The 23,708-nt window shown below is 40.2% G+C and overlaps 1 protein-coding gene across 1 annotated transcript in view; it reads right to left on the reverse strand.

Annotated features, from left to right (window-relative positions):
• cdk13 (cyclin dependent kinase 13) overlaps positions 1-23,708 on the reverse strand; it is an 89,700-nt gene that overhangs the window by 1,527 nt on the left and 64,465 nt on the right. The window contains exon 13 of the mRNA XM_062520652.1: positions 12,771-13,313. Within this exon, the coding sequence (XP_062376636.1) occupies positions 12,771-13,313 (543 nt within the window). The remainder of the gene's footprint in view (positions 1-12,770; positions 13,314-23,708) is intronic.

Raw genomic sequence — 23,708 nt, forward strand, 5'->3', positions numbered from 1 at the left:
ATCAAATAGGCCTATCAGAAGTTATGTAGTTTATTTAGGCCAAGTGGTAACATAGCTTACTCAAGTCGTCCTAACTGATAGCCTACCATTATGAGCTTTGGTATGGTTCGCCAGGCAACATGCAACAAAAATGTTTTGGTGCACAAATGAAAACAGCAATGCTCTTTGGATGACAGCCAGAGGATAATATCTAACTAGAGAATGTAATTCCAAGGAAATACGAGTGCATGAAAATGCAATAATGTACAGATAAATCATGTAGATATGGTTACTAATGTGTTGCTAGGGTAGACATGGGGGTTTCATAGTTTATGAAAGTTGATAGTGCGAAGATAGACAGTTTAAAATTGAATATGGATAGCTTAAATGCTGTTGATAAAAATTTAATTTAATGAATGTTGACAGCCCGACAGTTTAATTGATGTTGATAGGTAAATCCAGGCATGAAAACGGGTCAGGGGTGAAAAAGGTGAGAAGTGTGCAATTAGCTTCCACTAATGTTTATTTAACGCATGGGGCTACATTCACGCATCCGTTGCTGATCAACCACGTTTTAAATGCAGCTCTGGAAAAAACCTCAAGATGCGTTAGCGTTGGCGCGTGATTTTTAAATTCAGTTGTAATAAATTCAATTCGCTAATTGTTACAGGACAACCTAAACTGACTTCCCCAATGCTTCACCGCAGCACATTTCATTTTAAAAGCATATAATATAGGATGAACAAAGTCTATGGACTTGCTATATTAAATCCAGTAGCATAGCGTGGCTATGTGCCACGTCCGATTTCGCAAGTGATGTAGGCTACATTTAAAAATCGACAGCCGTCTGTAAGACTAAAGCCAAAACTTATTTATCGTAGCCTAGGCTACTGTATTCACCCACAATAGGCTATCCACTTTTTCAAAAAGAATGAAAGAAGGCAGTAGACTAAAGATATGGACTGCGAGAGCCTAGCCTAGCCTACATCAGCTTTCAGACACAGACAGAAGGTGAGGAGGTGCTCCATATCAGTGTGCTGCATTATTGTGACGGGCTTTGTTTCAGGAAACATTCTTCAACACTCTGTGAAAGACCTCCGATGCGCACTGATAGCTATTGTTATGGGGCCGTAACTCAGGAGGATATAATTGAGCCTAAGAAATAGAATGTCCCGTATAGGGCATATACCCTTACTTGACGTTTCATAGCGCTCAATCTAGCTCACGTTCAGAATGATAAATTGGAAATGTCAGGTGTGTGTGTGTATCAGGTAAAGTTGAAAAGTATTGTGAGTGTTGTGGAGTGCATGGAGAAGTGTGGTATGAAGTGCTGCAGTCAGGTGTGTGTGTGTGTGTGTGTGTGAATGAGTGAATGGTTTGAAGAAGAGGAATGGATAGAAAGTTGGAAGGAATGTAATTAAAAACTCTCAGAGTTAACGTTGAGATGCTTTGGCGGCAAATATGCATTGTTACGTCAGTGCTAATTAAGCTTTACACAGGGGGGGGGGGGGGGGGGGGGTTCAGAGGTTTATTTCTGTAGCCTAAACACAGACCATTGCTTTATAATAGGCCGCTGACAATGACGACGGGTTTGGTGCTTCTTTCATTCATATCACTCCGCAAGCCTTGTCCGTTCTAGTCACTAGTGGAATTCATTGAAAGTGAAAGCAGACGGGTTGATGAATGTTTGATGCAAGTTCGATGTGTGTGTGGTGAACTATTTGTTTCTTAGCAGAAGCCATGAAACGGTAAAGGTCAAATTATTTGTTTAAGAAGACATATTTATGAAGTTGTTGTTTTTGTTTTGTTGTCTTTGCCTCGCGTTCGCGTCCAGTTTGACGTGTCTGGATTTTCCGATAATGACGGCAATCTCCTGATGCTGATATTGACTTTTAATTTCTGCGAGTGTAAACTAGTCTAGGCTACTGTGCTTGAAGTTAGCTGTGACAGACTAGCCTACTGGTTTTCATCGTTTTCACCACAAAGCCCGTCTTACCTTAGGTCTACTAAATTGTTTAGTTAACACCTTGTCATGCCGCGTTTGTCCAGCCAATCACCTCCGTACGCCCCATGTCATTCAAAACATATTTCGGGATAGACATCTCACTATGAGAAAACGTGTTATGACAGTGCTAAGAGATTGACACTTTGGCATTCTTGGTAAACATCAGTCTTGCACATAATATTGAGCTGATTTTTTAGTGGAAATGGCCTATTGTAGCATTGTGCTGATAAATGAAAAAAGTTGCCTATTTAAAGGCACAGTCTGAATTTTAATCCTAGCTCTCCATTGAGTGTGTGCACTTGAACAACTATGTAGCCTACACCAGTAGGGCCTGCCATTTATTTTAGGAGGAGAGGAAGACATGTTACTTTGGAAGGAGAGGGAGTGGTGCAATTTGATTTTCTTTCAAAATTAAATATCAATAACCTTCAAGCAACCTCTTCAATCAGCATCAATAGGCCTATATTGTACAGGACTAGACGACTGTGAGGGGGCAGGCTATCATAGGCCTATACTAAATAATACAGTTAACTTATAACTTTATGTTGGTTTAAGTTGAAACAAAACATGAACTGAGAAAATCCATAATTCTAGATCATTGTTGGCAAAATTATCATGATAGCCTATATTTCAGCCATATCTGCTTTAGTCTTAAAGCGTAAGTTTAGCGGAAAATGAAAATAAAGCTATTTTCTGAATGAAAATACATCAACTAAGCCGTGAAGGAAGTCATTTTCGTTCATCACGCAGTACAGAGCTAGCACGGGCAGCAGCTCCAGTCCAAAATCGCTAACAGTGGGTTAGCATGGGGCTCTAAGCCACACGCTTTCAAAATCGCATTTTTAAACCACTAACATTGCTCAAAACAGCGCCAAACCAAGTCAGCAGCTTGCTCTAGGTGTCTACACATAAAATGAAGCACCGATCAGTCTGTAAACGTCGGAATAGTTTGTATACAGTTAGAATTAGTTCGAGACAGCAACCTCATCTGAAGCACAGAAACGTCACGCGAGATCTCACACGGAAGCACGGGAACTATTGTCGGAAGGGACTAAGGGTAGACAAAGTCACATTTTTAAACCACTAACATTGCTCAAAACAGCGGCAAATCTCGTCAGCAACTTGCTCTAGGTGTCTACACATAAAACGAAGCACCAATAACTTGGTTCACGAACCCGACGTTAATAAAAGAAGACTGTTATGAACCCTTACCCCTTCCAGCTCCTCATGAAGGAAACTCCGTGATTATCACGCAATGCTTCCGTGTGAGATCTCGCGTGACGCGCTAGCTCTGTACTGCGTGATGAACGAAAATTACTTCCTCCACGGCTTAGTTGATGTATTTTCATTCAGAAAATAGCTTTATTTTCATTTTTTTTACCCCACCGTCGACACATTAAAAGGGGGGGTTAGCTGTGAAAACATTCAAGCACTAGAAGCAATCTAAGTATGCCACAGCTGCGTTAAACCTCACTGTTAATGTTATTGTTTTATTGCCTGCCGTGACTACTCCTTACTTGATTTGCTCATATCGTTATAGTGACTGGTTAACTCTAGGTAACATTATCAATAGTTAAAGACAATCAAACGTTTAACGTCAGCTAGTGCTGTGCGATACTACGGTATATATCGTTGTACGACGAGAAAAATGTCTATCGTACGATACAGTCCTCTACCGTTTATATCATAATTTTAACGTGTGTGGCTGTGACTGCTCAGACAATTTAACTGCAGGTGCGTTGCGGCTTCTGGCAGCGGGCATCGTAAACTTAATTTACTGACTCGGGATGGGTGGCCAGGCAAATGAACGCAGGCAGCAAGTAAACAAGTAAACAAATTAAACTTTTTTGATGTTGGCATAAAGACTAGTGTTGCACGGTGCAATACCCTGAAATTAAAAATGTCACAACACCTAATGTTAGCCTACTTTACAATACGTTTAAGAATGACTGTGTTCTTCTGAAGAAACGGTGCGCGCAAGGCAGGTCTCCCCTAAAAGCTAGCCTGTGGCTGTGCGTCTTTCCCCCCCTCACACACACTGGCAGTGTTGTGCCTGAACGCATTCATTGAACTCGTTCATAATTTTGGTGAACTTGAACTGAACGAACTGTATTTCTGCCTGATGAACGATTCTGTGAACGCGTTCATTCTGGTGTATGTTCACTCTATTAATTCGATCAATAAGGTTCAAGCAAAAAACACACAGTTAATAGCACTAGTGTTGCCCAACCGTTGCGTGTGCTTGTCTATGCCAGATTCTATGCCTGTCTGAATTCATATCTCCGTATATCTAGCTAGGCCTACTACAGGAACTTGTCCTGCTGCCGACCTATGTTTCCGTAATGCTGCCACAGCTGCTATGTGAATGCAATCGCGGAAAAAATCGCACTTGATGATCAAGGGAAGTATTACGTGTAGCCTTTTAAAGCGCCCTATGTCACTGAACAGTTCCATCTCTCACGCTGCAGGTAGCGAATGCAGCAAGGTAAAAACTACACTCTTCTGACAGCGCGGCCGCATTTCTGCCCAGCGAACCAAAGCCCAATTGGAAATTCTACATTAGATGTGAACAACAGGAGACCGTATTCATTTTGCATGCTTCATGTCTGAATGTCCGCTACCGTCAGAAATGCGGCAAGCAATTATAGTAGAATGTGCGTAAAACCTGTCTGAAAATGGCTATATTGAAATTGCTGGCTGTGGCAACAATTTTAAGAGTATAGTTCGCAACATATTGAAAAAATGAACTGAACTAGTTCATTTTTCGGAGCTGTGAACTTGGAATTTGGAATTATGAACTATGAACTGAACGAGTTAATTTAAAATTTAGTTTCCCAACACTGCACACTGGTATGCGCAGCAAAGTATAGGCTAATATCAAGTTGATTTGCTCACTTGCATCTCTCAAATGCGTGTTGCTAACCAATCTAGGCTATATGGCATTTAGATCATTTACTATTGGGTTTAGCGTCAGTACCGGTTCAGCCCTCCATGGGGCCCTAAGCAAACTCCTGCTAAGGGGCCCTCCTGTACTCTATGGGCCAAAATGTAACCATTTTTTTTAAGTCGCACCTGATACCTCAGTGTTCCCAATTCAAATCATCCCACCCCATTTTGTCTACAAAAGTTACCAAATATAGTGTTTTCCCCATAAAGGACTAGGAGAAAAAAAATAATTGTAAAAATAATTGAAAGAAAAATAATTGTATGTGATTGAATCACCTTAACAGCTATAAAAGCAGTTTTAGGGTCTGGGCTGCTTGATTGTGCTAGTAGCCTATACTCACTGAGGCTGACCTGTGTCTGTCAAAGACATAGGCTACTGGACTGGCTTCCCTTCAATATTTTTTTTCAAACGTAGACTATTTAAACAATCATGTTAATACTTCATATAGGCCTAATTCACGATGTGCATCTATTGTCCAGTATGCAGCACAGCAAATCAAAGTTAATCCATTAGGCTATACTTTCCATTCCATGTTAAGTAGGCCTAAGTATCTAAACCAAAGAAAGCTTGACTGATATTGTAAAACCATTTACTTGTTTTAAAAATGTATGGGAAGAGTGAAATCACCGATTAGGGTAGCCTACTGTACTTTCATCTCGAGCACACACGTTAGGGCTATTATGAACGTATTTAAAGATACGGTTAGTATTAGGCTATTATAGGCTACCTCCGCCTTCATCGGTGTTTGTTTGTGTGTTAGCAAGATAACTCCAAAAGTTATGGAAGGATTTCGAATTCAGGAAAGGTCTGAAATGACTCAAGGAAGGAAGGATTACATGTTGGGAGTGATGCGCACTTGGGCGGAGGTCTGCGCTCTCGGAGTGCTTATCTATTTTTTAATTATTTTAAAATGTAGCCAGTCGCCAGCATTTTAAAAAAAAAAAAAAAAAAAACGCAATTTGTGGTTATATTTCACAACTTTTGAAAAGTATCCTACTCTACCCAGTATTCTACTGGAAAAGGCTGGCAAGCAAGCCACAGACAGATCAGGGGATTTACTGCCCTGTTAGGCCAGCAACAGACATGAGAGATGCAAACAAATGGATCAGTTTATAGGCTAGGCTACCCAGATTATTTGTTGACATTAAAACCGAGGAACGAACACAAGTTTACCCGACTGCTGTTCCCGCTGTTCATTCTCGTGACGTTTCTTCTTCTGTTTGTCATGCTCTGAAGGGTAATTCGGTTTCATGATGACTGTCGCTATAATAACTGTACAGTAGGCTACCTGTCGCTTGACTCAAGGGGAGACGGGGCCTTCGTTAACTCGCGGGGCCCTACGCAACTTGCGTAGTGTGCGTATAGGGAGAACCGGCCCTGTTTAGCGTCACTATTTTCTCTCACGTATTTCTTAAAGTGACAGGCACTTAATTACACCTACTGTACACAACCACAACTGTTAATTTTTTTTTTTTTTGAGAAACTATAAGAAAAATTGGCGGATGTAAATATATAATTTTAACTAGAAATTCTATATCGGGATATATATCGTTATCGTGGTATAGAATTGCCTATATCGGGAAATAACTTTTTGTCCATATCGCACAGCACTAACGTCAGCACTAACGTTACCAGGGCTTTTACATCCTGAAATATGAAATATGCCACGATCGGAGTTTAGTGCTGGCCTTGTGGCTCGCCTATTTTCGCCCTTTCAAACGACACACATCAACCGACACGGTCTCACCCAAATATTAATAACGTCACTCGATATTTCCTGATAACTTATAGCCTTTAAGCTCCCTGCAAAACTCAGTGACCAGTCGAACAATTTGGCTAGCATTAAACTGGATGAGCTTCATTCAATCTTTAAGTTGTCTTACAACAAATTCAATAGCGTGTTTGGTGGAAGACGACAAAATCTTGCATTAATATAGCGACCCATGACCAAATGCACTTTGACAATGTCTGAAACTGCGCTGTAGGTGAACTTCAGTACTAAACAAAGTGTCAGTGCTTGCAACTCTTTTTTTGAACTTGCAACTTCATTTGAGTCTTTTAGTTTTAATGAATGAAGAGTTATTTTCCACAATCTTAATGCATATTCATTAATCACTTTTTAAATGTGGGTTTCCGGGTAATTTCAGTGGAACTGTAATTGGGTTATGATTTACACCGCGTTCCAAATTATTATGCAAATCACATTTTTCTCAGATTTTCCTAAATAGTTGATGCAAAAGCCAGTTAGTCTAATTTTAAAGTCATCAACTGTAAGATAATAATTCAAATGAAATTGAACAAACCTCCCAATGACAGCAGCATTTTTAAAAAAAAATAAAAAACTCAAAATGCATTTTATAGGTTGTAAAGAACTAAAAATGGTAATTTGATGAATTTGCAGCATTGCAGAGGTGATGTAAAGTTATTTCAATCAAAAACATCTGGACAAGTTCCATGTTATCATAGGACCCCTTCATTGATATCACTTTCACAATTCATGCATCCATTGAACTTGTGAGTTTTTGGAGAGTTTATGCTTTAATGTCTTTGCAGAATAGCCTCCCAGAGCTGCCAGAATGTCAGAATAGCCTCCCAAAGCTGCTGCTTGGATGTGAACTGCCTCCCACCCTCATAGATCTTTTGCTTGATGATGCTCCAAAGGTTCTCAATAGGGTTGAGGTCAGGGGAAGATGGGGGCCACACCATGAGATTCTCTACTTTTCCTGCCCATAGCAGCCAATGACCCAGAGGTATTCTTTGCAGCATTTGTCATGCATAAATTATTTTGCTACGGAAGGCACGGTTCTTCTTTTTGTACCACGGAAGAAAGTGGTCAGTCAGAAACTCTACTCTCATTTTTACACCATCAGAGACCCTAAAGGGGCCTACCAGCTCTCTCCCCATGATTCCGACCCAAAACATGACTCCACCACCTCCTTGCTGATGTCTCAGCCTTGCTGGCACATGGTGGCCATTCACCAACCATCCATTACTCCATCCATCTGGACCATCTAGGGTTGCACAGCACTCAAACCTCTTTGAAAATTAGTCTTCATGTACTGTATTCCTGAGTCCGCTGCAACTGTAACTGGAGTGGCCGATAGTGGGTTTATGCACACTTGCAAACTTCTTGAGGATCCTGCACCTGGAGGTTCGCGGGACTCCAGAGGCACCAGCAGCTTCAAATACCAGCTGCTTTGCAATGGCATTTTTAGCAGTTGCTCTCTTAATCCTATGAATTAGTCTGGCAGAAACCTTCCTTATTATGCCTTTGTCTGCACCAATCTGCCTGTGCTATGAATCAGCAACAGATTTCTTCACAGTACCATGATCAAGCATAAGTTTTCAGAAAATATGCAATGATTTCATACCTTGTCCAAGGTAGTGCACAATTTCATGCTTTTCAGCAGCAGAGAGATCCCTTTTTCTTTCCCATATTGCTTGAAACCTGTGGCTTGCTTAATAATGTGGAACATACTTTTTAAGTAATTTTCCTTTGATTGGGCTTTCCTGGCAAACTAGTTATCACAGGTGTCTGAGATTAAAACAAAAAATTAACTGTTTATGACACTTAAATCCAATTTGCATAATAATTTGGAACGCGGTGTACTGTGACTTTTTAACTAATACAATGCTTTACACAGCAGCCTTTTTGCATTTACATGCAATGCTAATTCCTTCCATAGAATTATATGTTCTAGTTAGTGGGCTTGCTGTAAAGCAAGGCCCACTATTGTTCTTCTTAAGTTTTATCATTATGCAACTTATTCCCGTTCACCAACTTTAAGACGCCTCTTCTCCTAGAGCGTTTGAGCCATCAACACGGTTCCAACACTGAAAATTCAGGCCCGATCCGCTGTAGCTTGCTTGTTCATGTCGGATGGCTACCGGTTGTCGTTTTTCCGGTGAATAGAAATGAATGGGGGAATTTTTTGGTATTTTTTTCCCAACCTGTGTTTAAGCATTGTTGACATAATAGAAGTCATTAGCTAGGTTGGCATTGTTAACATAGTTAGCATTTTTAGCATACATGTTAGAAATCATCAGCTAAGTTAGCTAATCAACCTGGTTAGCATTGTTAACCTAGTTAACATTGTTAGCATAGTTAGCATTTTTGCAAGCCCACTCTTGCAAGTCCTCGGACATGCACATTTCTAGTTTTTTGTTAATATCTCAAAAAGTTAAAAGTTTACAGAACTGAAGTTTTAGCGTAAAATGGTTGAAGCTGAATTAGACAGAGAAATTTTGGTTAGGAGAATAATAACAATAAGAAGACGACGACAACGACTTCGGATAACAGAACACAGGGTTCCTACAGGTTTCTTCAAGTCAAATTCAAGGCTTTTTAAGACCTTTTTAAGACCATTTATAAAAACAATTAATACCTATTTCACGGACCTATCGAACCCAAAAGCTGTGCGCAGATCCACTGCGGTCATAACTAGTGGCCAGAATTAAATTCAAATCTCTCACTTTGGCCTATACTCACTGGATCTGCACCCTGCTATTTTAATTCAATGATCAAGATGTATGTTCCCAACCGCCCACTACGGTCTTCTGATGAGCGTCTGCTGTGTCGACCAACTAGAAACACTAGGTCAAATTCAAGTCTTTGAGGGATGTGATTGGTTAAGGACAAAAAAAGGGAAAATATACCCTGACCCCTCCCTCTGGTGTATAGTTAAGGTACTATAGCATTGTTTACTGTACATTTACAGTACATCACAAAATTGTATTTACTAGGCCCCATCCCCCTGGAAGAGATTTTTGAAAAATAACCCCTTAAATGATGACATCTGATGACTTTCATGAGAACTATTGATAAATGTATATATTTCAAACATTACAGCATTACAATGTAGTCTATAAGGCCTAAAGAAAACTCATTGATAATAGAGCAAAGTAGCCTAGGCCTACACAAGACTAAACCAGATATGGCTGAAATATAAAGGCTATCATGATATAGGCTATATAAATCATTTTGTCAACAATGACGTAGAACCATGGATTTTTTCAGTTAATAATATGTTTTGTTTATAACTTAAACCAACATAAAGTTATAATTTTGACTACTTTTAATATTATTTAGTATAGGCCTACTTGATGGTAATACTGTATATAGCCTGCCCCATTACAGTCCTCTAGCCTATGTACAATAGTGAACCATAGGCCTATTGATATTGATGCTGAAGAAGTTGCAAGTGGTCCCTCTCCTCCCAAAGTAACATTGCAGGTCCCACACCTCTCCTTCTAAAATAAAAGGCACAATGCTACAATAGGCCATTTCCATTAAAAACTTCAGCTTAATATTATGAGCAAGACTGACCAAGCATGCCAAAGCGTTAATCTCTTCTTAACACTTATCACCATACGTTTTCTCATGGTGAGAAAAATGTTTTGAATTACATAGGCGCAAGGTTCAAGGAGGTGAACGGCTGGACAAACGCGAAATGAAGGCGCTAACTAAACAATTTAGTAGGCCTAAGATACACAGGCTTTGTGGTTAAAACGATGAAAATCAGTAAGGTAGTCTGCCACTGCTAACTTCAAGCACAGTTGGTTATAGTTTACACATGCAAAAATTAAAAGTCAATATCAGCATCACAAAATTGCAACAGTATCGGAAAATCTTGACACGTCAAACTGGACGCGAACCCAAAACAAAGCCAAACGAAGCCAAAACAAACACAAAAGCACAACTTCATAAATTATGTGTTATTAAATGAAGTGTTGACTTTTACCGTTTCATGGCTTCTACATTGAACTTGAAACTCAAACATTTTTCAGAACGCAGCAGATTAACCCGTCTGCTTTCACTTTCAATGATAGCCACTAGGCCTGTCGCGATATTCAATAAATCAATAAATCGCACGATAAACAAAATGAGCTCGATAACTTTTCCGGCCGCGATAATTTCCATTTTCATGCTTGATTGTTTTTATTCTCTCTCTCTCTCTCTCTCTCTCTCTCTCTCTCTCTCTCTCTCTCTCTCTCTCTCTCTCTCTCTCTCTCTCTCTCTCTCTCTCTCTCTCTCTCTCTCTCTCTCTCTCTCTCTCTCTCTCTCTCTCTCTCTCTCTCTCTCTCTCTCTCTCTCTCTCTCCGAAAGAGAGGATAACCACGGTGCTTCCTTTAGCGCAGCCTAACGAGGAGTGAACCCTCATGTCAGTCAGTTGTCAGACATGTATCTTTCAATAACATGACGGACAACTTTACTTTCTTACATTCATTTGATTAACAGGCTAGACGAGGCTTTGGCGATTGGCCTAAGCACACTGAAGAGGCTTTCTGTTGTAGCTTGACAGGTATGGGGGTAAAAATAGTGATAATGCAGTTCAGAAAATCATGCTTATAAGCTACGTTTTTTCATCATCTGATAAAGACACACTCCGCAAAGTCTGCACTCCGCTGAGAGCTCAAGAATCAGCCAAAACAGCCGGCAGCTCCGGTTAAAATGTCGTAAGCTAATTGTCAGCTGTGGTGAACTGTGTTCGTAATCAACGTTATATGTCATAAACGTAGCATAGCCTACCTATGAAAAGGCTTTGCAGTAGGATTATCCGATGACCAACTTAATGCTTCAATTTGTGTTTTATGTGACGTGCAGACGTTTCAAATGTTTAGCTGACTGCGTAGGCTTTGATGACATTTAGTTCCGTGCATAAGGCTTAGCAACTGTCACTCTACACGCCCCCTGTTGCATGTCACGTTTTAATTTGCTGGCCCTTAAACAGAGTCTTAGTAGAGACTGAGAGTCCATTGTATTTATTGTTTTTGGTTGTTTTGTTCATTTATTGTGGATATTTAAAAATGTCTTCCCATTCCAGTTCCTTATTCTTTAGAAATACAAGTTATTGATCTTTGAAAAGGTGTACCTGCATTATTATGCCATTATCATTATATTAGATAAAAATGATCTCAGAACGGCAATATTATCGTTTATCGCAATAATTTCTGGGACAATTTATCGTCCAGCAAAATTTGTTATCGTGACAGGCCTAATAGCCACTAGAGACTGGACAAGGCTACTTGGAAGTGTGAAATGGGTAACTAACGCTAACAAGCATAACACAACATAACGATGTTAGTCAAACTTTATTGTGTTCTGCTTTGATTTTCTTTAATTTTTCGCGCTTCAGCTTGGCTTGTTGCTTGTGTTGCGTCTGTGTGTTGTAGCCTAGTGCTGTAGCAAAGTGACGTGTTGCGTTCTCCACTCCACAGGTTCCGCCACTCTTTATGCTAATCAAAATAATAGCGGTTAACAAATGAAACTTTTGACGAGAATGCGATACGGAGAAGTCACTGCGCAAATTTTAAGACCCAGATATCAAAATTCAAGACTTTTTCAAGTCTTTTTAAGGTATTATTTCCAAATGCTTTTAAGACTTTTTAAGACCCCGCGGGAACCCTGGAAGAGTGCATTTGCATGCACTGTAATAAAACATAATAATAGCAGGATATTTTAAAAAAAATGTAACAAACAATTCTGTCTTAAACAAGCCTCCACACTGGCACTGTGTTTTAATCACAAATTATTAACTAGACCATTTTGCACTGTCTCTCTCAATTACATGTAAATCTGATGGGGCAAGTTAGGCTACAGTAGAAGTGAATTTGGAGCTGACTTTAGTCTTGGAACATATAATAATCCAACTAACCAGCTTCATGAAAGCGTAGAGGTTTCTTAAGAGCAGCAGCTGAGCTACTATGATTCAGCAAAACTGTAATTAAGTAGTATTGCTGGGTGGTATCAGGGAATTTTGAGGAGTATGAGTATGTGGGCCCGGTATCGGGCCATCTCTAACAAGATGCATTAACCTTTAATCTTTAATCATTAATCACCTGGAGACTCTGGGCTGGGCTTAGTAGTCTGTCTGACTTCGGATGGAGGCAACAAAGAAGATATCCCTGCTGACCCAAGTGGGACTCTTCCTTTTGGCAAGTCAGCCCCTTCTCCTCCTGGATTTGAGTTTGGGCCTTCTCCCTCTGGCTGTAGCTGAACCTGCTGAACCTTCAAAAGCTGAGCCAAAAGCATAGTTACAGCGGTCTGTGTGGCAGCCGCTTCTGATGCCTCTCCCCCATCAATTTGACCATTAACAGGGAGGGGCGATGAAGGTCTAGGGAGTGGTGGAGTACGAGGTATTTTGGGAGTCTGGGAGGAGGGTATAGGGGGAGCAAGGGTCTCAGCAAGGTTGTCAAGCTCAACAAGTCCTGTAGGAGGAGCTCTAGTCAACTGTTGCAGAGTTTCCAAGTTCATCTTCGAGCTCATGCCATGGGAGAATTGAGCACAGACTGATGCTGTGGCTGGAGTATTCTTGGATTTCAGCAAATTGAACAATACAGCCAACTGCTCTTGTGTCAGCTGTGGGCTTACATCTTTTGGATCTGAAAGAGAAAAACTGGGATATTAGATCCGATCCGTGAAAGAAACTGGAGGATGCACCGATACAAACATTATGCTGGACGGTATGACCAAAATGAGAGTATCAGTATTAAAGGGACACTTCACCGATTAGCATTAAGCTTTGTATCTTTAGAAAACCAGTCATGTTTTTGAATGGTCGTGCATCATTCCCTCAGTTTGCCTTGAGATGGAAGAAATACAGATTTCAATGAAACCAATGAATAGGACTTCATGCTTTCAATGATGTAAAATGATGATTTTTACATAATTGAAAGCAGGAAGTCCAGCATTGAAATCCGTATATCTCCCATCTCAAGGCAAACTGAGGGAATGATGCATGACCACTCAAAAACATGACTGGTTTTCTAAAGATACAAAGCTTAATGCTAATCGGTGAAGTGTTCCTTTAATCATTAAGCCCATTACACAGTTATTCAACACTGCTCCCTTTCGCCTTGACCCTTTTAGTAGGCTGTTAGTCTGTGGCTAGTGCAACAGAGATATCTGGCCAGGGGTTAAGTTATATAAGATAAGGGCCGGTTTCGCATGGAGTTGTCCTGCAGAAAAAATATGAACAGACAGAATGTCAAGTGGAAAATGTGCTGAATGAATTAATACAGTATTAAATAGGCTTCTAGTACACAACAGCACGCAAGTAAAATACCAGCTTCAATATAAAGTTAGCCTGTGAGAAATGTTCAACTTTGCATAAGCAATGGAGTAGACTACTTTCATCCTATGAAGTCGCACAGCCAGTTAGCAGGAGTTTTATTTAGCATAACTTCAAACTATTAATTTAGACTACTTCCATTTAAGCCAGGGCAACTAAAAAAGTATCACGGCTGCCCACCTGTGTGTGATTTTATGTGAACTTCCTGCTATGACAGTTCATCAGCTGTTACTATATTATTACCAGAGCTGTGGGAAAGAGACAGAGGTCCAGATGTACTAATGTTTTTGCGCCCATTTCAGGCGTAACATGCGATGGTACAAACAGGCCGCAATGAGGGAAACGCGCAGACTGCTTGCCGTGGGAGCTGAGAATGCTATTTGCGCTTTTCTGTGTCATGCATATTAATTCCTGGGCGGATCAGCTGAAAATGGGTGTAACGCGCAAGTACAGGGGAGGAGAAGTGCTAATAGTGATTGATTAAGTATTCCGACATCTGTATGAAAACAGCGAACGTCTATTTTGCATTGAAAAACTTCTGCCTTCTGGAAGCAAGTGTAATCCAAATTGCAGTTAAATGCATCTATTAGAAAAACTTTTAGAGACAGCTGAATGAATATTCAGAGCATCTGTTTTCTTCATTGTACTATGTCAAAAGCAACCTTAATTTTCGTTTGCCTCTCTAAAATCGTATTTTCTCTTTCACGACATAGCCTACACTTCCCAATCTATTAGACTAGGCATTAAGTCATATCCCTATTCTACGTGCAGTAAATAGTTCAAGTAATTTTTTTAAGTGGATTAGTAGAACTACTAGGCCTACTCTGCTGCTCGTTGACATCTCTTTGTGTCATGTATGATCGCTAAACTTTGATTCTTTTTAATGTTGCAATATTCAACTGCGCTTGTGGTTCAGCTCTGCACGCGCAATTGGCGTTGTACAGGGGGCGGGGACAGGCGGTGATGAACGCTGCTAACGTAATGAAGTGACAGCTTAGTAAATTCCATGCAATATAAGCAAATCACAGTGTTCGCATTCTGCGCATACAAAAACTCGCTATTAGCGCTTTCTTAGTACATCTGGCCCAGAGTGAGGGTCTGTGACCGGCATAGTAGAACATTTAGAAACAGTGAGATCAAGCTATGCCCACTCTCGAGCTATAACTCATTCAATTAAACTAGTGCAGTGCCCGTTCAAACAATGTTTTCCAAGAAACTTGTTGCTAAATATGTTAGGATTGGTGATGATGTAGAATCAGGCCCGCGCAGTTAGTAGAACTTTTTACTCTCTTTGCAAAGTAAAAAAAAGTGAAGGGGAAAGGCGTTTGAGTTGCAGCTAATGGCAGTATTAGACACATTACTGTACATACCCGTGCGTTTTTGCTGTTGTTGGGGAAATGATAGCCTAAAGCTAATCGTGGCCTCAAAGCTGACCATGGCAATGCCAGAACTCGGAAGGGATGGGAATGAATGTTATGGTCATAGCCGATGTCCAGATAGAGTCAAGAACGGCTGCTTTGAAAGCAAATTTTAACAGAATGCTACCGACGTGTGTGTCAGCATTGCAAGATCAGCAACCTGATCAGGCAACACAACCACTAGGCAACCGCGGTTGTTGATGAGTAGCCTTTGCAACGTTACGTGACTTTAACACTAGAAGCGCCAAGCGCCGGTCATTTGACCGCTGGCGCTTATTACTAGAAGCGCCTTGTAGGTTTGACCTAGATGTACCTAGAACTGCCGGGCTGCGGTCTTTTGACCGCAGTGATTACAAAAAAAAAAAAAAAATCTTTTCACTCGATTAAATTCCAGGACCCTATGTTCACGACTTTTCCTGAATACGCGTGTTTTGTCACCCAGAATTTTTTCATGATCAAAAGCACACCGGTACAAGCTAGTTTAGAGCTATTTTGCGCTCACTTATGTGACAACACTATGTTGTCTCACGTTCGGCCATGTTTGTCCAGGCTGCTATTCTCTTTTCTCACAGCAGATGTCGCAAGGGTTTCCTGTCAGTCGGGCATGAGAATAATATTTTACCATAAAACATATAGTTTATATATGTGCAATAAGTATTATACATGTGATTTATTTTAATAACTATTTTTCATTTACATGGCATAGTCTATGGAGGCGATTTACAGTGGCAAAATGCAAGTTTGTTTTGAAAACATTGTGGGGGGCGCTGTGGCGCAGCAGGCTACAGCGCCCGTACCATGTACGGGTCTGAGTACCCACGGGGACCCAGGTTCGAATCTGGCCTGCGGTCATATCCCGACCCCACCCCATCTCTCTCTCCCACTTACTTCCTGTCTACTCTTCACTGTCCTGTATCAATAAAGGCAAAAAGGCCAAAAAAAAAAAGTAACTGAAAACATTGCAACGTTTATGAATTTTGGGGCAGCCGTGGTGTACTGGTTAGCGCATCGGGCTTGTAACCGGAGGGTTGCCGGTTCGATCCCCGACCAGTCCACCACGGCTGAAGTGCCCTTGAGCAAGGCACCTAACCCCTCACTGCTCCCCGAGCGCCGCTGGTTGGGCAGGCAGCTCACTGCTCTGGGTTGTGTAATTCACCTCACTGTGTGTTCACTGTGTGCTGTGTGTTCACTGATTCGGTTAAATTGGGTTAAATGCAGAGAACTGAATTTCCCTCACGGGATCAAAAAAGTATATATTCTATTCTATTCTATTCTTTTGAATGTGATACAAAGAAGCTGATTTTGAAGAAGAAGGAGATGATTTTCTGACGATTCAACAATGAAACTAAGTTGCGCAAGTCGCCCAGTTTCTCCTTTGCCAGACAATATTTTCTGTCGCTAAAATTGCCAAAAGTCACTAAAGATAGCAACAAAGTCACTAAATTGGCAACACTGAGCACTGAAAGACCGAGAAAGTGACTGAATGAACTTCCAGGTCACAGCAATCGGAAAAAAATAAATATCAAAATCAGTTAGCCCTGAGTCCGTTTTTTAAATGTTCTACTTTTGATCTGACCACGAAATCGAAAGTCGGAAAAACAAAGCGTTATTTGCTTCTTCGTATCACATTCATAAATAATTAATGAAATAACAAGTAATTTTTTGATTTTTTGATTTTGGATTCTCAATTGAATATCAAATGAACGAAGCATACACGGACCGAACCTCTCCGGAACCCAGCAAGACAAAAGGCATCGTTTTATTAAAAAAATGAAAGATTTTCTCAGTTTTGTGATTTTTTTTATGTTTGCGATGTCTGCTGAAAAGAACAGTTAATATGTGAATTCGTGGTTCAGCGCACACTCACACACATTTTTACATTTACATAGTGTCGGGCTCAAGTGTGTCGAGAGAGAAGGGGGGAGGGAGGCAGTCGTCCTCAATGCCGCATATAGGTAGGCTATAATGTAGTGAACTGGTTAGACGGGTGTGGGGGAGGGGGAATGATCGCACAAGACAATTGCTCTTCATGAAATGGATAGTCTCACAGACTGCTGTCGATTTTTAAATGTAGCCTACTTCACCACTTGCGAAATCGGACGTGGCACATATAATTATTAGGCTACTGGATTTAATATAGCAAGTCCATAGACTTTGTTCATCCTATATATACAACAAGTATAAAATCCGACAATCCAAAACGATAACGAGATCTCCCAGAAACGAAAAACAAGTTTGTTGAGTAGCCTAGTCCTTCCGACAATCTCAGCTTTTGCGTTTGATAGATAAAAAGCATCCTGTCCTGCTGTATTCCAATGAGAAAAAAACATCCACAAGGTATAGGCTAGGGGTCACGGTAATGCAGCATGCAGGTCTCTCTCTCTCAGCTCCATACATAACAATAGCTGCCGCGCGCTCTCCCCGGCCTCCATTTAAACTAAGGGCAAACCCATTCATTCGTGCCCAAAACGAATGAATGGGTTGGGAGCGTCGCCTGGCTGTGTCAGCCGACTGCAATACAGTCGGTCTCGAGGGGTTAAATAGCGCACGTTACTTGAATTTTAATCTGAAGAAGACCACCCAGTCGAAACGTCATTCCTTTGTGCTAAAGAAAAGAAAATAAAATAAAAAAAGAACGATTTCAAGTGTGCAAACCTTTTTCCATTTTTTATGATTTACTCTTGTTCTGCACCTTGACCGGGGATGTGCACAAACTTTTTTACTACACTTGAATTTTAAACCAGCTCTTCTCTTACCAGTAGCCAGTGTTGGGAAAGTTCACTTTCTACATGAACTAGTTCAGTTCATCGTTCACAAATTTTAAAATGAACTAGTTCAGTTCATAGTTCATAATTCCAAATTATGAACGACGTTCACAGCTCCAAAAAATGAACTCGTTCAGTTCATTTTTTTCAATATGTTGCGACCTGGTAGTAGAATTTTCAATATGTTACGACCTGGTAGTAGAATTCTGGTAGTATATACGGAAATATGAATTCAGACATAAAATCTGGCATAGACAAAGAAGCGCACGCAATGGTTGGGAAACAGTTTAGTGCTATTAACGGTGTGTTTTTTGCCTGAACCTAACGAAGTTAAAAAAGAGTGAACGTGACGTTCACGGACACCAGAATGAACGCGTTCACAGTGTCGTTCATCAGGCAGAAATACAGTTTGTTCAGTTCACGTTCACCAAAATTATGAACGAGTTCATGAACTTTTGTTCAATGAACGCTTTCAGGCACAACACTGCCAGTAGCCTATATCCTACAGCCATACTTTAATAATCAGATGTTATTCTCATTTTTGTAGGCTACACCTCACCGGCAAGCACGCACGCAAATGCTGGTTTTGCACATGTACAATATAGGCTAATTGGCCAGGCTATATATAATAGGCTTAGGACTGTATTTCGCCTTCGTGCAACTTTAGTTGTGCTCAATCTAAGTTATTGTCAGTAAGGATAGGTCATATTACCAAATGGCGAACCTTGAAAATTATTTAGGATATAGAGCCGTGTCCATTGCACACTACAGTTATTACAGTGCATGAAAATGCACTGTACTGTTATCCTATTTCTTATTCCTCTTATTATTCCGCTGATCGATTTTTCCGTACGCAATTTCTCTTCAACCGTTCAACTTAGAAACTTCATTCAAACTCTGTAACGTAGGTCTTCTAATGGATTAGGTTGCTATGACTTTTCCACTTTGTAACTTTTATACTTTTTAAACTATAAATTAAAAACTATTAAAATTTCCCCATAGACTTAACATTGTGATCATGACATCATATCTTTATGCAAATGTGAACCACTCAGAGCAAATCAGAAGCCTGCGTTGTACACAGAGGCGGGAGTAACAAAAAAATCAGAAAACAATGGCGGCGGCCCTGGGGGTCGTAACTGGAAATATTAAATGTGAATTAAGGTTTCTTGACCACTTTTAATGGTTTATTTTGACACGATTTGTTGTTTATATGCGACATAAATGTGTTCAGGACATACAGATCATTGTAGGTTAACATAAGCTCTCTAACGGTAGAGTTAGCTTGTTACCTTGTTGACCCATGATAACTAAATCGCTAGCACACTGAAATGAACTACCATCGTGTTTCTGTAGGCTACAACATGACTTGTTGTCAACATAAAAACATTAAAACGGATTGTTGTGTGTATGCCACCTGAACATACTTGGGCTAGATAAACCACTGGATATAATCTGAAGCACTGTCTCGCTAACTAGCAGGCTATGTAGGCAACAAACAACTTGGACTGGTCCGAGCTTGCTCCTGCCATTATAAGTCCACATCTGGCAGCACATCTGGCATGTGTACGCACAAAGTGCGGTTAACATAACAAACCGAACGATTTCCGACTAAAACAAATAGCCTAAGGTAACATTATCAAGCCAGGCACAATTGCTAGCCTAGGCTACGTGAATTAAACGCAGACCACGAGAGACCTAGATAGTTAAGCTGTAAATAAAGCTAACTTCACTGAATCAATGTCAACTCCCGGTGTTGATCCCCGTCTTTTGGCATGCGATTAGGCATAACATTTAAGTCTACCACTGTTAATAGCCTATTGTGAAAGCCTGCTTCATCTAAAGTTAGGCTACAGCCAGGATGAATATTGTAATACTCCAGACACTTTGACACACTTGAGGGAAATTTCCCGTGCTTTATTTATCAACCAAGTAGCCTAGCTTATATCACAACCGAGTTGTAGCCACAACTCACGCTTTTAACAGAGCATTATTTCACGGACCTCTCTGTCCAACTCCTTCACTCTCCGACTCCGACCTGCTTAAACAAACACACGCAAACACACGCACCTAAAACTCCACCCCTAAGTTCCCCTTAAAGGGACACAACTATTTCAGGAACAGGTAACAGAACACATCACACACAATAAAGAGGATATCACAATATGATATCAATGTAATTCGGCTACACAGCCTGCCGAAATGACCGTTGAATTTTTTTTATCAATTTGAAAAATATAGACCTAATCATTCAGCCAATAACGTCGGCGTCGCCTTACTGTGATTTTTGTGTGCAATGCACACCCTAGCTCTTCTACAGTCACGATAATGCAATACAATTATGATGTTTAACGTAGGCAATGTGAGCCTGCATGATAGACAGTAAAAGAATGACCTCTGAAGATTTCACCATTTCTAAAAAAGTAAATTTATCCGCGCATATTGTCTACTCAAATGATCTCTTGCTGTGATCCCTCGTGCTCTCATCCTAAATTGCAGAGTTTATTGTAGCAAAAAAAAAAAAAAAAAAAACATTCATGGTTTAACCATGCATGACTTCATATCACAACATAATATCAATGTTACAGTAGGTTATAAAATAAACTAAGCCTAGTTTGCCTTTGGACTGTTCAAGAGCTCCATGCTGGTGTGTTATCTATATGATCAGTTTGGAAATTGTCCTTCTGTTTATCAACACTCATGTCTGATTCAATTACCAACTAGGAACCTCCACCTAATTTAGCAACCTACATAGCAGAGTAACCACTATGAATACCCTATGATAAACCTAACAGCTTTCTCAATTACCCTTGTAACAATATAGAAATCATCGCAATCACCCTAGTAATGTTAACAAAGACCACTTTCCATTCAATTCATTCTTTCCATTTCCACTTTCTCTCCATCCATTTACTTCCAACTATTTATTCCTTCATTAAACTGTCCTCCTATCAACATCCATTAATCTACATATACACTAATCCAGCGAAACACGGAAGTAACACAACGCCGCCATTACTGCATGCCTGGCTGCTAAGACATTAGCCCGTTGGTTCCATAGGCGGCTGTTGCAGAGGTTAGCTGTCATTAATACGAGTCTCTTAATACCTTATGGTGTTAATAAATTACCTTCATTGGTAAGTTTTGGTACAGTCTGACATCATTGATCCAATGTTCCCTTTCACCTGACATTTTCATTCATGAGCAGGACCTCTGTTAGACATTCTCTGACATGATGCTTTAATTGAAAAGCACAGGCAAGTGTCACTCGTCACACTCGCAGGCACGCAGTAATGGCGATATTCAAGATGGCAGCGCCCATAAAGTTTGCGCTGGATTAGTGTATACATCTATTAAACTATTTGTCTATCAACATTCATTAAACTATCTGTCTTATCAACATCCATTAAACTGTCTACCTCTACACAGCCCTTAAACTATGTCTATTAAACTATCTGCCTATCAACATTTATTAAACCACGTCAACCTAGCAACCACCATATATGTCTTAGCAACACCTAACAATCTCAATTACCTATTTATAGATCAGTGGTAAATCCTCATTCGCTCAGTTTTACCCCATCTCTCTTTTTAAATATTATTTGTGTTAACTACAAATTATATTGTACATTTCATTTTTGGCATTTTCATGCACTGGTAATTCCTTGGAATTGCATTTCTAGTTTTTTAGGCTATTGTTTTATTTGAGTGTTTTTGTCTACCATGGCAAACAAAGTTGAAACGTTCGCTCTAAACTTATGTATTTACAATTGGCTTTCACAATCAGCTACAGCTGCGCCGATGATCACCATGAAAACTTGCAATGTCTCTATACAGAACTGCTTTCACTTCCCCGAGTCGCCAACGCAACATGCACAACAATATACCGATGTTTATAAGGGTGGCACGGTTTTTGAAAAATGCTCCGAACCGTGCGGTTCGCATGTCACGGTTCGGAGTGTGTGTTCGTCGTACGATCCTACGGTTCAGGCTAGGTATGGCATGCGCAATTGATTCCCATATGTGACGATGTGTTTCCCTTACGTGCGAGAGTAGGAGTATAGAGTTTGAGTGCTGCGCGCGAGGTTTTAGAAATGGCAAGTGCGAGAGATCATCCCTAGCGTGGTCAAACTGATGCACCTGACGCTGCTCGGGTGGAAGCATAAAGTTCTTCCGCAACTGTAGACTATGCGTGCAACTTTACCAAACAGTAGAAGTAAACTCATTCTCCTTGGCCCGCTCTCGTGCGCGCTCAATGGACACCCGCCCTCGACATGCACATTAATCCAAATAAAACATTCACAATCGTGAACGCAATGACGCACAGAAGACGGTTAGCTAAATTACTGTTAAATACGGTTAGCATCATTAGAAGGCTATGCTGCAGACATTTGATAAAAACTCTTGCATTCAAGTTGACTGACCATCTCAATACCAATGTTTTCAACTCCAAGGCTTAAAAGGGCCTGTCCCAAGGAGAAAAAGTATTAGCTTACCTTGAAACTAAAACACATGTGGGGAAACTGAACAGTCCAACCTGCTACTTTGTTTACAATATTTTGAGGCTTCAGCCAGACAGTTATAATGAATAGTAGGCTATAATCTGCATAAAGTTTGCTGTTATGAATATCAGACATGTCAGTATATAGAATGTATAAATAATTACATAATGTGTGTGTGTTTCAAATAAAGACAAGCTTTACATCTTGTTAAAAAATCATTCACACTATATGAAAGGAGAGCGATAAAAAGGCGATGCAATGAAAAATATGGGTGGACGACCTACATTTTGTGCTGGTGCACCATCCCTGCCAAATAAATGAAAAGATTGTTGAAATCATCAATGTCTTCCCTCTTGCTTTATCAAAATCTCAACTGAGGCTTAAACTTTCCTCAGACAATAATGTGCTTTATGTGAAGTCAAATTCAGTTTGTGCATTATTACATGATAACTATTCTCTAAATACTCTAGCCTAATTGTGGATGATTACGGTAAGCTATACTGAAATATGTTTCTTGAGTGTTAAAGAGTATCATGTCGGAATGGCACATTGTTTGAAAAAAAAAAGTTAAATACCGCCGAGTGGGGATATGTCGGAATGAACAGCGGATACTAGATGGGTTGTAAAACATTCGAAAACTCTGCAACTGCAATCTGACAGGCCGAGCGTCTGTTCAATACGGAAGAAGACTTTAACTTATTAGCCTATATATTTCTTATAACGAAACATGAAGAAAAAATACGAGGACTGATCATCTTGTTTCTCTGTGTTTCCCGCAAACCATGGCGACAAAGAGAAATAAATATGATTTGACATTTAAGCTGATTGTTGTCAAATTTCCCAAACACAATTCGGGAGAAGCAGCAGACAGGAGCGCCACCACAAGCAAGCACTTCTAGCCCAAATTAACATGGCAACGTTGCCTATGACTAAAGTGTCTAAGTAGGCTAGTCCTATAATATTACATTTGATTGGTAGCATGTTTGTAGCGCGCCAGTTTACCAATCCCCTACATCAAAAC

This window comes from Sardina pilchardus, chromosome 19, assembly GCF_963854185.1.
Source record: "Sardina pilchardus chromosome 19, fSarPil1.1, whole genome shotgun sequence".
NCBI lineage: Eukaryota > Metazoa > Chordata > Actinopteri > Clupeiformes > Clupeidae > Sardina > Sardina pilchardus.